This window comes from Schistocerca americana, chromosome X (assembly GCF_021461395.2).
Source record: "Schistocerca americana isolate TAMUIC-IGC-003095 chromosome X, iqSchAmer2.1, whole genome shotgun sequence".
Taxonomy (NCBI): Eukaryota; Metazoa; Arthropoda; class Insecta; order Orthoptera; family Acrididae; genus Schistocerca; species Schistocerca americana.
In genome coordinates this window covers 836,639,570-836,655,717 of record NC_060130.1, presented here as the reverse complement: position 1 = coordinate 836,655,717, position 16,148 = coordinate 836,639,570, and the positions used below count along the sequence as shown (strand labels likewise).

The following is a 16,148-nucleotide window of genomic DNA, read 5'->3' as shown; positions in this document are numbered from 1 at the left end:
TTGCAGTCTTCCAGGTCATTGTGATCTTCATTTACCTTTTTTCAGCAACTGATGCACTAAGTTTAGCTTCCATCACACACTTTCTTATGTTCAGGAATATCAAAGCTTGTAACTCTTATGTGAACATACTTTACAATTTAATTAATACAGTTGTGAAATGTGTAAAGGTACAACACTTAGTTCTCTTGGAACATTCAGAACTTTTGACATAACTCTAGTGCTTTTTGCCACTGAGTTTTGGCTTGGCTTGTACTTACTTCTGACATGAAATATATATTTTTGAGAAGAGTGGCATTTAGCTGTCATAGATATTTTTCAGCTATAGTACTTGAAATTTTCCTAGTTCGTAGAATATTTGATCATTTGTTGGGCATGCATACAAAATATCATTACTGCTTTGATATTTTGACTGCAAACCTTCCAGCCATTGTAAAGACAAATTTGTGATTGACTTTAATGTGAAAGCATGCATTTATTTCTGGAGACACAAAAGTGACTCAAAGATTCATTTCAGTCAGATTTTCCAATTTGCATTTTTTAATAAGTTTCCCAGATAATTTTGTTCTTTCTGCTGTTAATGCTCTCTCTCTCTCTCCCTCTCCCCCTCCCTCCCCCCCCAGCCCATCTCCCCCCCCCCCCAGCCCGTCTCCCCCCCCCTCCTCCCTTCTTGTTCTCTCTCTCTCTCTCTCTCTCTCTCTCTCTCTCTCTCTCTCTCTCTCTCTCTCTTACAATGACTTGTGCATGAGTCTGCATGTCAATAGTGTACAGACTACACTGATGAATCTTGGAGTAGATCCCTTCCTTATCACCTTATTTGCACCCCCTGGAAGGTAAAAGAACTTCTGAATTATTGAACCCATGATATCATTATTATTTGTTTTGAAGTACAATATTGGGTTTACAATGAGTTACATAATATTGGGTATTTTAGGTGGGGCAAGTGAGGACTATTTCCAGGGATGGCCTCCATTGAAACAGGATCGTAGACACTCTCGACGAAAGCACTGTAAGTTAAATGCATAGAATTAAGAAACTGCCAAATAATGTTTTTTATGTGTATTGCAGGTTGAGCCACTGACTCATAAGGAAAATTCCGTTTTATTTAATGATGTTACCTGAATTCAACATTTCTGATACCTCCTTGTCAAAGCATCTAATATAAATATATTTATGTATGCAAAGTTCTGGTTGAGAATTATGTATTATTTAGGAATAAAGGAGACAAATCACTGAAAGGCAGAAGCATTCCATTATCAATAGATACACAAACAAAAGGTGTAGAACTTTGCTAACTTTCAAAATGAACTTCCTATTTCAAGCCGGTAAGAAACACACACACACACACACACACACACACACACACACACACACACCTGTGCCTGTCTCCTCAGATTGTGCTCAGTCAACTGCCAACTCTTTCCTGGCCCACAGTGAGTGTACTGGGATGAGATGGGGGTGCAGGATGGGGTGGGGCGAGGGATGGAGAGAGGCGGGAGGCAGGAAGGGGTTTTGGGGGAAGCATCTAGTGGCTCATCGGAGAGTGGGGAGCTATCTGTGGGCTAGCGAGGGGTGCAGGTAGAGGTGGCAGGTGGTAGACAGCTGGGCAAATGTTTCCACAGACTAGGTCGTGAGATGGCAACCCACAACTAGCTGACACGAATTGGGCAGGGGTTCTGGGGCAGGGGATGATGTGTGTGCACACACACACACACACACACACACACACACACACACACACACACACACGTACACATGTCCACACACGTGCAGTGCTCTCTCACACACACACACACACGTACACACACGTGCAGTGCTCTGAAAATTCCAAACCCACCACTACATTCCTCGTACACCTAAGCAGCAACATCCTAACCCATAACAACTTGACCTTTGAAGGGAAAGTATACAAACACATTCGTGACACAACCATGGGTACCCGAATAGCACCCTTGTGTGCCAGCCTCTTCATGGGCCACCTACAAGAAACACCCCAAACTCCTGGCATGTTTCAGGTTTATTGATGACATTTTTATAATCTCAACCCAAGGCAAGGACACCTTATCGTCATTCCTCCACAACCTCAACACCTTCTGTCCGATCCACTTCACCTGGTCCTCCTCCACCCACCAGGCCACCTTCCTAGATGTCGATCTCCTCCTCTCACATGGCTCCATCAACAGCTCAGTCCACATCAAATCCACCAATCATCAACAGTAACTGACAGATACCACCCCTTCGAGACCAAAAAGTCCCTCCTATACAACCTGGCCACCTGTGGTAGAAAAATCTGCAGTGATAAGAATTCCCTCGCCCAGTATGCTGAAGGCCTCACAAAGGCCTTCACAGATAGGCACTGCCCTCCACACCTAACTTACAAACGGGTCTCCAACACCATATCCCCACACACACCTGATCCTCACATCGAGTTCAAGAACTAACCACAAAGAAGTCTCATCCCCCCCCCCCCCCAAAAAAAAAAAAAAAAATCACCCAGTATACCATCTGGGACTGGAACAACTGCACCATGACCTTCATCAGGGCTTTGATTATCTATCATGATGCCCTGATATAAGGGATATCCTACCTCAAAATACTTGCATCCCTTCCCAAAGTGGTGTTCCACCACTCACCCAACATCCACAACATCCTAGTCCATCCCTATGCCACTCCCACCCCAAATCCCCTGCCACCCCGATACAAGACCTGCCCAGTCCACCCACCTAGAACCACCTATTCCAGCCCCATCACAAGCTTATCCTACACCTTCAAAGGCTGGGCCACCTGTGAAAGCAGCCATGTTGTATACCAGCTCTGCTGCATTGACTGCACAGCATTTTACATTGGTATAACTACCAACTAACTGTCAACTAGAATAAACGCCCACAGCCAGACTTTTGCCAAATGCAAGGTGGACCACTGAGTGGCACAACATACAGCAGGGCACAACATGCAATTTTTCAATAGCTACTTCACAACCCTTGCCATCTGGATCCTCCTCCCAACCACCACCACCACCACCACCACCACCAGCACCAGCAGCAGCAGCTTTTGTGCGCTGTGCAGATGGGAGCCCTCTAGTCTGTGAAATCATGTGCCCAGCTGTTTGCTACCTGTCCCCTCTACCTGCACCCCTAGCTAGCCCACAAACTGCTCTCCACTCTCCCACGAGCTGCTACACACTTCCCCCCAACCCCTTCCATGACTTCCGCCTCTCTCCACCCTCACCTTACCCCACCCCACCCCAACCCACCCCACCCCACCGCACTCCACCCTGTACCCCCACCTCACCCCAGCACACTCACTGTGGGCCAGGAAAGAGCTGGCAGTTGACTGAACACAATGTAGAGAGACAGGTGTGTGCATATGTGTGTGTGTGTGTGTGTGTGTGTGTGTGTGTGTGTGTGTGTGTGTGTGTGTGTTTCTTTCTTACAAGCTTGAAAAAGGAAGTTCATTTTGAAAGCTAGCAAAGCTCTGCGCCATTTGTTTATGTACATATTGACGATGGATTGCTTCTGCCTTTCGATGAATCGCCTCCTTTACTCCTGAATAATTCATAACATAGCTATATTGTTGATTTAGTTGGTAAAATTTGTGTGTATTTTGCTCACACACACAAAATGTTCAAAAATTTGCTTATTTTCGGAATAAATAAGTGTTTTTGGTAATGAAAGATACTTGCATATTTTGGGCTGTTCATAGAAACAGAAAACATGTGGTTCAGAGTTTCCAGTTTTATGTTAAGGATTATAGAATACACACAAGCATCATCATGAATGGAGGAATTCAAAAGTTGTTTTCGAACAATAATACTTACACATTGTACACCAATGGATCAACCATACATTTCCATCATATATGAGCCATACAAATATAGTACATACTATTCTCATAATAGTATGCCTTAACACAGCCCATAAAAACATGGTGTGCCTTGGCACAATTACAGTAGTATACATTTTGGTGATAACTCCACACTTAATAATTGACGCATTGTAACAATCAAAGATACAAATATTATGTGATCATCAAAGAGATAAAGTCGATGCCCGCAGACACGGTATGAATGTCTGAAAGTTTACAGATGTTCTTTGGTATAGCCAAAGATTACAGCAACAGAAATAACATGGTGTCCTTTCTCTAAAAAACAATGCAAATATTTACCTTGTTATAATGTTTTATATCGTCTTTACTAGTACAGAAATTACAAAGAAGGCATTTATGTGCACTAAACATTGTGAAAGAGATAAATTCAAAGGACTGTAATGGAGTAGAACATTATAAACTGTTATACTATGCAATAAAACATACATAACTACTTCTTCTGTCAGTTACCACATAATACAACAGTTTTTAATGTTCTACTCCATTAGCAACATAATGCATACATAATAACTTCATGTGTCAGTTACCACATAGTATGACAGTTTTTAATGTAATATAACACATTGCAACAGGTTATGTATATATGCTATTATTCAGAAGAAAGACTCCATGTTATTTTTGTGTCTCTGTTGCTGTAATCTTGGGCTAGATCAAAGAACATTTGTAACCTATTTTGACATTGATACTATGTATGTGTTTCAACTTGATCTCTTTGACAATCGCACAGTATTTATACCTTTGACAGTTGTCATGTGCCACTTGTTAATTGTGGAGTTATCACCAAATGTGCACCACTGTAATTGTGCCAAGGCACAGCACATTTATGTGGATTGTGTTAAGGCATACTGTTATAATGGTTACATATGTTCTACATTTTTATGACTCACACATGATGAAAATGTGTTTTTGATCCACTGATGTGCAATGTGTGAGTATTATGATTTGAAAATGACTTTTTTAAAATCTTCCATTTGCTTATGACACTTCTGTATATTCTGTAGTTGCTTTTTTTAAACCTTAGTTTCCTCCTTGAAGAGAGTGGTAGAGAGTAACCATAAAATTGTACAGCTGGTGGCGAAAATAAGCTTTTTCCAAGTTTCTTAATTAAATGAAGGAGATTTTATAGAATTTTTCAAAAGCATTTGCAGAAGAGTCTAAAAAAAAATGGAAAGGTGTCCATTTTGTGGACAGGTACTTAGTTGCATGTATTAACTCCTCTCCTGAAGATTATCACCTCCAATCGTTATGTGAACAATGATACTGAATATTGTAAGTGTCCTGGGAACAGAGTTACATTGAGTAATCCATTTATTAGTAAGTTGTAAATTAAGCATATGATTCCATGCATACATAAATAACTAGAGGCAGCTGAAGTCACACTGAATAAGTATAACTCGTTATGTACTCTGAAAGCTGTTGCTGAGTGTCACGGACATGACTAAAATTATGAGATGCAAAATTGCTATAATTTGATGTCTCCTTCTGCAATCTTTGGATGTTAGACCATATACTAGTTGAATCATTCAGATTTCCAATTATTTATATTTTTCTTCTTTTCTTATTTGAATCAAATATTTAGTGTATTGTATTAACACTTCCATTTTTTGCAGGCAACCGTGTGATTATTTACAGTGTATTGTTCTTTCATAAATATAACTCTGACTTATACTCATTTGGTAATAACTGTTAACAACTTTCAGTTTTTATGTTCAATGTTTATGTAATTGTTGTCTTTGATGTGTACGGAAATACATTGGAATGAAGTACTCAGAGTTCCTCCTTAGGATTTCGTACAGCATTGTTAGCTCCATGCAGCACTTGCTGTAATTTTGATGTTCCTGATAACTCAACTCTGTCCACTACACATCACCCAGAAAGTACCTCAAAATATTAAAATAAGAAACAACTATTGGAACATACAAAAATATTATTCACATGTAAATTACAGTGCTTTCTGGAATACTTGCACTTTTTTTCCATTTCAGTTACCACTAAATTGGACAGTAAGGTTGCTTTAACATACACCTGCTCATTTATAGACAACCAGACACAGAAATGTTTGCATCTTTAATACACATGGGAAATTTCCCAAGATTTAATTCTGCTAAATTCTGTGCCGTCTTAACTCAGAGGATTGTTTCATAATGAAAAATAATGACATCCAATCATGTTTCATCTGCTATATCACATAATCCATTTATGAATCAAACTGAACTTTTGTATCGATGATGCAATGAGATTTTGTGCAGAATGTGAATACACTACAGGCATAATAGCTGCAGTCTTTCATCTTGATATATTCGCTGAGCCCATGTTCATGCAACATGGAGACACACAGTAAATTGGTAGGGGATAAGCTATTTTCATCTCCAAAAGAAACTTACTGCATCAGTGTCGTCATTCAATTGGCATGCAAGTACATGGAAGCATACCATTTTTTACACAGTGTATGACACACTATTCCATATGAGGCATGAGAAATTTTTGCTACTAGGCTAACACTTCTGGTGCTTTCAGCAGCACCATTGATGTCTCAGAAACCATGTACAGTTACTGAGGCTATTTCTTTTGGACTTTCGTAGATGAGTGGCATTTTGGTAATGATGATATGAAAGATTTTGTACTATTTGTGTGACATTGTTGTTCAGGAGCATTAAACCTTATTCTTCTTTTCAGTGTTACTTGACAGTGATCTAAGCCCACAGTATTGAGTCACCTGAGTAAAACATATCTTCAGGCTAGTGAAGTTACATGAAAGAAAATGAACGTTTTTAGTTAATAAGCATGGTTTTTCAAGTCTATTTGACTTGAACAGGAAAGAGAAGTAAACAGCAATTTAAACTTCAACATTTAAACAGTTAAATTTCTGCAGTTGTGACTTGATGCAAACTATTTTGCTTGATGTGAGTGATAATATTATCACCTTATGAAATATTGTGCAATCATCCTGGATTATCTTTCACAGTAATGCTAACAAATGAAGCTAGTTGTGATAAGTGTGATTTGTGTACATCATGGTTTTTCAGTGAGTTTATCAGAATGTCTTTTAAAAATCAGAATCATGCTTTCAAAAATTTTTGCAGCATTGAACCATAATGAATCTCATTGACATAGCTCCATGGATATTCCTTAGTTTTCAATTTGTAGGGGTCCTATCAGGTTCCTATAAGCTGCACCATGGACATTCTGTAATTTTCAGTTTGTGGGGATCCTATCAAGCTACTAAAACATATATCTAAATCATACATGCCCGTGAACTTTCAGATTTTAACAAAAAATTCTATAAGTAATAGATGAGTCCAAAATATTAAAAAGAATAATCTGTAATCAAATAAGAAATACGAAATACAATTTAATGGAACTTAGCTGAAAACCAGTTTGATTTTAGGCAGAACAGAAGTACAAGGGAAGCCATCTTAATGTTACAACAGGTTAAAGACAAAACACTGGCTGTATGAAAACATCTATTTATTGCATTCATTAATCAAGAAAAAGCTTTTTAGAATGTGAACTGAAAAATCTTAATGAAGACTATGTATAATCATCTAATCCTTGTCTGGTATTGAAATATATATTGAAGTACAAGAGGCTTGCATACAGGAAGAAGTTCAGCCAATATAGAGAGTAGAATTGTACGCGCATAGGCAGTGTATTAAAGAAAAATGTTCTTATATCAAGGAACATAAATGTGGAGATTGAATGAAAACAGACTCATTTTAGAACTTAGTGTGGAGTCTGGCCTCATATGGCTCAGAAATATGCACTATTGGTGCATGTGACAAGGAATTTCTGGAGGCATTTTAAATTTGATCCTGGAGCAAGATGGGAAAGATTTTGTGAACAGAAAAAAAATCATAAATGAAGAATTTGTAGAAGACTTGGTGACAAAAGATCTCTATTATCAACAGCATAGAAAAAGTCAATCACTTGGCCATCTGTATTGAGCCACTAGTTTCTTTAGTTAGTGTTATGGAAGGAATGATTCAAGGCAAGAGAGATAAAGTAAGACCTAGACTCCAATACTCTAGACAGATCAGAGATTGATGTAGGAGAAGGCTCATATGAGGAAATGAAGTGGTCAATAGGAAACAGAGATAACTGGAGAAGAATAATTGCTGCCAACACATCTTCAGATTCAGGAGACCACTTCTTCAGCATCAGTTCTGTATCAGATGAGGAATGTGTTTTTGATAATCTTCATTTAATTAGTTAATGAGCAGAAATAGTTAAAGTTCAATGGTATAGCACTCTGATGCAGATTTCTCTGAAGTTAACACTCCAATATAAAGCTAATATCATGTCGTGTTATGTCCCCTACAGTAGCTTTTGCTTCCCTTACAGCATCTTAACCCTCCTGATCAGACTTCTGAACACTCCTATCCCCACCCCTCAAGTGCTTTTTATCACTGTATGATTGTTATCAACTCTCACTTCAAAAATTATCTAATGTGGTCTTCTGCCATTACCTGCTCTGCCTTCATAACCAGTAAGATTTATTTACTGAAAGAAAACTATATTTTTAAGTTAAATAATATGGCACGCTGCTATGAAACCGTTATTTAGCTTTAGCATGTTGACATAACTACCATGAAGCCACTAATGAAGATAAATGGAGAGGGGTAGTGTATCTACACACAAAATAGAGCCTACATATTATCCTATGATAGAGAATGCCCCCTTAATACAATAATTGTGACCTTGGTGCTTGCTCTGCCACTCGGACTGTGTGGATCCTTCTAGTTGCCCTGAGTATGCCAGCAATGTGTCAGTGAACCTAGGTGTAACACATGTGTTTGGTTTCCACTATTCACCGGACCACAAATTACGGTAGTAGCTCGTGTTGTTTGATCTCTGTCTTCACTTACACCTCCCACAATCCAGTCTTGTCTGCATTTGTTACTACTTCCTCTTTTTTTTCCGCAGCTCGTGGTGTCACGGTCGCGTTATTGCTTCCTGAGCACGAGGTCCCGGGTTCGATTCCCGGCGGGGTCAGGGATTTTTCACCTGCCTCGAGATGACTGGGTGTTTGTGTTGTCCTCATCATTTCATCATCATTCATTAAAATGGAGAGAATGGTCTGAGCAAAGGTTGGAGCTTTGTACGGGCGCTGATAACCGCACAGTTGAGCACCCCACAAACCAAACATCATCACCACTTCCTCTTTTTCTTCATTGCTTTCTCTCATATGTCTTCATGTTGACTTCCAAGGATGTCAGTTATCACATATTTCACCTTTTGATGTTTGTTGTTCATTTTTTGTCCCACTTTCTTTTTGTTTCTGTCAGAACCTTCTAGTAGTCCCACTTTTCTTCAACTCTGTCATCTGTTTTGCTGGATAAAGTGTGGTACCAAATGAGTTGGCACAATGGTTAAGATACAGATTCACATTCAAGTGTAACTGAATTAAAAACTGACATGTGCCCATCTCAATTTATCTTTTCCATAGTTTGCATAAATCGTGTAAGGCAGTTATGTAAATGGTACATTTGAAAAGGCATTATCACATTCCTTCCCCATTCTTGTCCTGTGTGAGTTGTGCTAAGTTTAGTTACCTCATTGTTGACAAGAGGATGAATGTTAATCAACTTTCTAGATTTATATTTGTATATTTATTGATCCACTCAATCATTCAATGTACAGAAGTGTGCATAATAATATAGGACAAGTCAAACAAATGATATCACAATGTATACAGATATAGCACTGTTTCTTGTAGTGTACATCTTACTAAAGATATCTTACATATTTATTCATAATAATTCCAGAGTAAGAATAAGTTCAAATAATAATGCTGGTAACCAAACAGCAAAAGTCCACTAATGGACAAGAGATTATTTCTAATGAAACAGTTTCATTTTGAAACATAATAAAAATATATAATTTAATTTATGAGATATCACATTCAAGAAAGCCTTGTATGCTGTAAAAGCAATGCTTTGTTGGGAGTGTTCTTCAGGTTTTTTAAAAATTTTGTTGATTGTTAATACTTCCTACTTCTTTTGGGAGATGGATGTAGAGTTTGATTCCCATACACTTAACACTATTGCTATATAGTTTAAAACACTTCATTTTTCTGCTTTCATCGTGGAGATGTTATTTATGTGAAAGATTGCATTTAATGGTTTTTGAATTGCTTTAATTTCGGTAAGTGTAAAACATGCATTTTGTGTACTGTTTGTAGTGCTGTATAATCCTCTCATTGAAAGACTGATAGTATTTGTATTGATGTTTCTATTTGGGGGGGGGGGGGGGGGGAGGGAGGACAGCAGAGTAGAATGGGAAATGAGTCTTAACCAATTCTTTGACCTTGTTTCATGATGGTGATGTCCAAATTCCTGTGCAATCTATTGATGTTTTGTTTAATAAAACCAACAAGTTCAAATATATATTGGCTAAAATGCAGTTTACACATTTCTCTTTTAGCATAGTACTGAATGTAAAAGAGCGCAATACATGCATGTCAATGTGCTAGCATTTAGCTCGTCCCTCACTGAGTGGAGCACAAAACAAACTTTTCATAGCCTGGAACTAATAACGTCAATGTGGCTTTACCATGTGAATGTATCAGTTATGTCATTCCCTAAGAATTCATTGACAAATTCTACATTGTTGCCACTTAGTTTCACTGTTGGAACATGGGGAGTTCTGTTGAGTCTAGTTGGGTTGTATTTCTATTACCTGCTGAGTGAAGAGATTCATCTGTATTTGATATAAGGATATTAGTTTCATCGGTGAAGAGAAATACCTTGCTAGTGGGTAGGGTGGAAGGAAGGTCATTTGTATTAAGTAGAAATAACAAGGGACCTAGAACAGAGCCGTGTGCCACACCATTTTTTATGACTTGTGTAGATGAGTGCACCCCATTTAGGATTCCTGAAAGACTTAATTTATATCAACACATTGTGCTTGGTTTTTCACATAGCTGCTGAGCCAGCCGTGTGTAGTTCCGCTTGTACCATAAGAATCCAGTGGTGGCTTTATTTTCTTGGAAACCTTACTGAGCAGAAGAAAGAATGTTGTTTTTTGTAATAAGTGATTTGTGTGTGGCACCCATTGCATATTCAAATGTTTTGCTGAATATAGGTAGCACTACAACTGGACGGTAGTTGCTAGGATCTTCTTTACATCCATTTTTATGTATGAGTATGACCTTTGCTATTTTCAGTTTTCTTGGGAATACCGTGTCTGAAAATAAAGTATGTATTACATGAGGCAGTGGTTTACTAATAAGTTTGCTGCAATGGTGGAGAAGGAAGCAAGAGATCATGTCTTCTCCTGCTGATGATTTTTTCTTTATTTTACTATGAATTATATTTTCTACCTCTGCTCCCAATGTTGGTAATAAAAACACCGTGTTGGTGAAGGAGGCTGCTTGAGGGAGGCAATTACTTTTTAGATGTTCTGTTAGTTTTTCTACAGTTTCAATAAAATATGAGTTAAATTCTAGAGCTACTTTTCTTGGTTAGTTATCAACGTTGCATTTACTCTAAGTTTAATGTTACTAACATTATCCTCACATATGCCCATTCTTGCATTAATTATTTGCCACATGGATTAGCTTTTATTGTATGAAGATTTCAGAAAGGTGTTATGGTGTAGTTTTTTTAGCAGCATTCACCACATTTATAAATGATGTTGTGTATTGTTCACTTTGGCGAGATTAGTTGTGCTGAGGGAGAAGAGCTCTCTCTCCCTCTCTGCTGAGGTTGTAATACCTGTTGTAATCCAGTTGGAGGATACTCTGTTACAAATATTTTTTGTTTTTAAAGGGGAAATGGCAATTGAAATAGGAACAGGAAATGTTTAAAAAGGTTTCATATTTTTCATCTATTATTTGAGAGTGGTATGCAGTCTCCCAGTTTTCTCTCTGCATATAGCACAAAAAATGGACATTGCTTTGACAAAAATTTCTGCTTTGTGTTGTCATTATTTTGGGTTGATGTTTACTTCTCAGAAATACTGGCAGTGTAATCAATGCATTATGGTCAGAAAATCCTAGATTTACAGACCTAACAGAACAATCCATGTTGCTAACTGCTTGGTCAAGAGCACTTACTTCATTTGGTTACCCTAGTTGGGGATGTACACTGCATATCAAGGTTGCAACAGTTCATGAAATGTTTAAAATTACAATTATCTTCACCTTCTGTAAGGAAATTGAGATTAAAATCACCACAGATTTCCTTTTTACCACTTTTTCTAATACTGGTGTCAAATTACTGTAAAGGACGACAAGCTGCCTGAAGAAGATCTATAAACTGATATTACATTCACACTGATATCTTTCATTTCAACACCTGACAGTTCTATGTCTTTCTCTGTAGAGTGAGAGTTGCATATGTCCAGTGGTGAAGCTGCAACATTGTCTTTCACAAATATGCAGCTTCCTCCACCCTGAAAACTTTCCTTGAGTAGTGATGCACTAGTGTGAATGGTGGTAACACCTATTTCAAGAGACATCATGTAGTATTAGCCAATAAGCAAAATGCAATTTTTCTGTTTCTGTTTTATGTGGCTTTTCTTGAGTAGGTTAATTTATTAATTTTGTAATTTAATCATCCTCTAAATATACTAGAAAATACCATATTTAGCCTCTGTACACTTCATACTACAACATGTTGTGTAATTTTATCTTTCAGCAAGTGTGTCCGAAGATGAAGAGACTGTGTATGGGTCACCTGAACCATGTGCAGAACCTGCTGTTGCTGCAGAATGTAAGTAACTTAAAATCATATTTTGTGATGTTACGTGTTCACAAAGAAATTGTTTGTTACTCAACAATTCCAACCAAGATGGATGGCAGCTATACCCACATACAGAGACTCTGGTAAAGCACTCAGTCAACTAAGACTAAGAAAGGCTTCTGGTCCTGACAACATCCCACAGGAATTGATGCAAAATGGAGATATAGCCTTGAAGACTATTCTTTTCACTCTTCATCTTAATTTGGGAAACTGAGGAAGTACCTGATAGCTAGAAGAATGCTACAATCATCATTATCCTCAAGAAAGGTGATAGTAGTGCATGTGGAAACTACCATGGTGTATTGTCAATTGCAGGTAAAATTCATGCAAGAATTCTATGAAATAGGCTCCAAATTATTTCAGAGGAGATGTTGCCTGAATTTCGTAGTGGGGTTTCCGAACATCCAGAGGCACAACAAAAGATATGACCTTCCATTCTAGAGAACTCCAGGAGCAATGCAGAGAGTAACAGAAGCTTGTATATTTTGTTTTCAGTGACCAGAAAAAGGCTTTTGATTCAAGACCTAAATATGCCTCATGGAAAGTACTGGAACACTTTGGATGTCCTGAAGGCTATGTGGAATTGGTTCAAGCTCTTAATGATGGCATGTCTGCGCAGATTCTCCACAGTAAATCTGCCTTGAAATCATTCCCATCACTCAGAGTTTGAATGAAGGCAGTGTACTAGCTTCTATACTCTTTGCCCTGTACACGTCTGTCATGCTGTATGAATCATCTCCAAACAACCACATTAAGTTTCATTTTGATGGAGGCCCCTTCAATCTGGCAAGACTTCATTCATAAAGACATACCCTTGTTACCCATGTGACAGAACTACAGTATGCTGGTGACACCGCATCTCCTTCTCCAACACCTGGAAAGCGAGAGTGCCCATACAGTAGTTCGTAGAGGGAGACCTATATCTGGGGTCTGAAGTATTTTTCATGTTTTGGAAGACAAAAGAGAACTTTTAAGTAGCCATAAATAAAAGTTTCATTCCAACCATGGTAAAAACCTGTATAATATCGACTTTTTAATTATTTTCTTGAATTTTTTTTATTTCCGTGAGAGCTGGGGGGGGGGGGGGGGGGCAGGAGGAGGAGTCAGGCTGACCCTCCCCCCATGATGTATGGGTGCCCTTGCTGCAGAGTTACAACAGTCAGTCAGCTGCTTTAAAACTGCATGTGATAGCTTTGGTCTTACCAACAGTGTGGAAAAAAAATGAAGGTACTTGCAAAGCCTGCCCCAGGATTAGCTCTTTCTGAGTTCAACATCTCCATCTTAGACACAACAGTGGAGCAGATTCATCACTTTCCATGCCTTGGAAGCACCTTGTTTAAACAGTGAACTTGTGAACAGGATGCTGATCAAAGGATTGGGGCTGCCCATGTGGCATTCGGTCAGTTAATTCACAGTCTCTTTATGAATAAATACCTGAAGCTGCATACCAAACTCATGGTGTACAGAGCTGTTGTCATTTTCATGCTCCTGTATGGCTGTGAAACTTGGTCACACTATCATCGTGATATCAAAAAGTACGAGTGCTCCACCAGCAAAAAGTGATGCATCTTGAACATTAAGTGGGAGGACTATGTGCCCAACACTGTGGTTCTCAAGAAGTGCATCTAAACAGTATTGAGGCAAGTCTCATTAACTGAGACAGTTAGACAGTGTTCACTGTGAAAGTGATAGCAGGGACTTCCACACAGAATTCTTTATGGTGAATTATTCTCTGGCAGTAGGCCTTATGGATAGCTGAAATACATCATGAAGACAACTGGTATAAATATACAGACCTGGGAACAATTTCATGTGGCTGTTTACTGCGGAAGAACTCTACATCCACACTGTCAACTTTTTTGAAGGTTTTAGTTAGTTAAATAATGGAAAATCCAGGTTAGAATATCAACAATAAAAGGGAAAGATAGATTGCTACTCACTGTAAAGATGACTCATTGCGCTGCAGACTTGCACATTAGCTTTTGGCCAAAGCCTTTATCAGTAAAGGACACACACACACACACACACACACACACACACACCAGTCATTCACGGAAGCAAACACACTTCACGCACACATGACTGCCATCTCCAGCAGCTCGGACCAGAATGTATTCTGGTCTGAGCTGCCGGAGGCGGTAGTCGTGTGCATGAGATATGCTTGCTTTGTGTGTGTGTGTGTGTGTGTGTGTGTGTGTGTGTGTGTGTGTGTGTTTCCTTTCCAGATGAAGACTTTGGCCAGAAGCAAATATGTGTAAGTGTCTTTTCATTGTGCCTGTCTGCAGTTCAGCATGTCATCTTTGTGGAGTAAGTTAGTTGAACATGGTGAACATTTCAAAGTTTTTTGAAAAGGATATACAGAGGTGAGTTAGTAATTCCCACCCACCATGTTTTACACATTACGATAGAGATTCCCCTCGAGAATATGAGTAGTAGTCAATGAGTAACTGTCTCAGTTTATTTTCAAATTTTACTTTGCTGCCTGTCAGACATATTATATCACTGGGTAAGTGATCAAAAATTTTTGTTACAGCATTGTGCACCCAATTTTGTGTTAAAGACAACCTTAATGTGAAGTAATGAACGTCTTTTTTTCCTTCTGGTGGTGTAATTATGTACATCATCATCCTTTTTGAACTGTAGTGGATTATTTACAACAAACTTCATGAGGGAATAAATATACTGTGAAACAGTAGTCAGATTGCCCAACTCCTTAAACAGATGTCTACAAGATGGTAATGGGTGAGCACCACATGTTATTCTTACAGCACATTTTTCAGCAGCAAAGACTTTCTTTCTTAAAGATGAGTTACCCAGAACATTGTTTCATATGACCTTATTGAATGAAAATATGCAAACTTACTGATTTGTCTCTCCCCAAGATTTTCAGTGATTCTAAGTGCAAATGTGACTGAAGTAAGTTGTTTTAGGAGTTCCAAAGTGTGCTTTTTCCTGTTTAAATTCTCATTGATGTGGATACCAAAGAATTTTGAAGTTTCTACGCTATTTACTATTTCCTCACCATGTGTTACCCTTATAATTGGTGTAGTATCCCTACATGTGTAGAACTGAGTGTGTTCTGTCTTCCCAAAATTCAGATTAAGATCATTTGCAGATAACCAGTTAATGATACTTTTAAGAACTTTACCATTTGTTCTGTTTCTGTATGTATGCTGGGATTTATTACAATGCTAGTGCCATCTGCAAAAAGCGCTAATTCTCCTTGTTGTATATTACACTGAATATCATTCGCATATATGAGGAATTACCCACTGGCTGCCTATGCCAACAATTCCATAAAACTTCAATTTATTTAGGAGAATACTGTGGCCATATGGTCCCACCAGTGTCTGTGGAATGAAAGTCCTTGTAAAATGCAGAGAGATATTACCCTAAAATGTTCCCTTCCTTGGCTACACTGTGGGAGGAGTGTAGGGCTAAGCAGCAAGCAGAGAAATTTTCCCCCCAATACTTGGTTTGCACAAGGACAGGTGTTGATTCTTCTTGAGCCACAAAGCCTTT

At 38.5% G+C, this 16,148-nt stretch overlaps 1 protein-coding gene across 5 annotated transcripts in view; it reads left to right on the top strand.

The window, feature by feature from the left end:
• Positions 1-16,148, top strand: part of LOC124555709 — a 411,411-nt gene that overhangs the window by 232,782 nt on the left and 162,481 nt on the right. For 4 of the 5 annotated variants that reach the window (XM_047129717.1, XM_047129716.1, XM_047129713.1 and 1 more), the window contains 2 exons: positions 932-1,006; positions 12,522-12,596. In XM_047129717.1, the coding sequence (XP_046985673.1) occupies positions 932-1,006; positions 12,522-12,596 (150 nt within the window). The remainder of the gene's footprint in view (positions 1-931; positions 1,007-12,521; positions 12,597-16,148) is intronic. The other variant, XM_047129715.1, reaches the window with a different exon arrangement.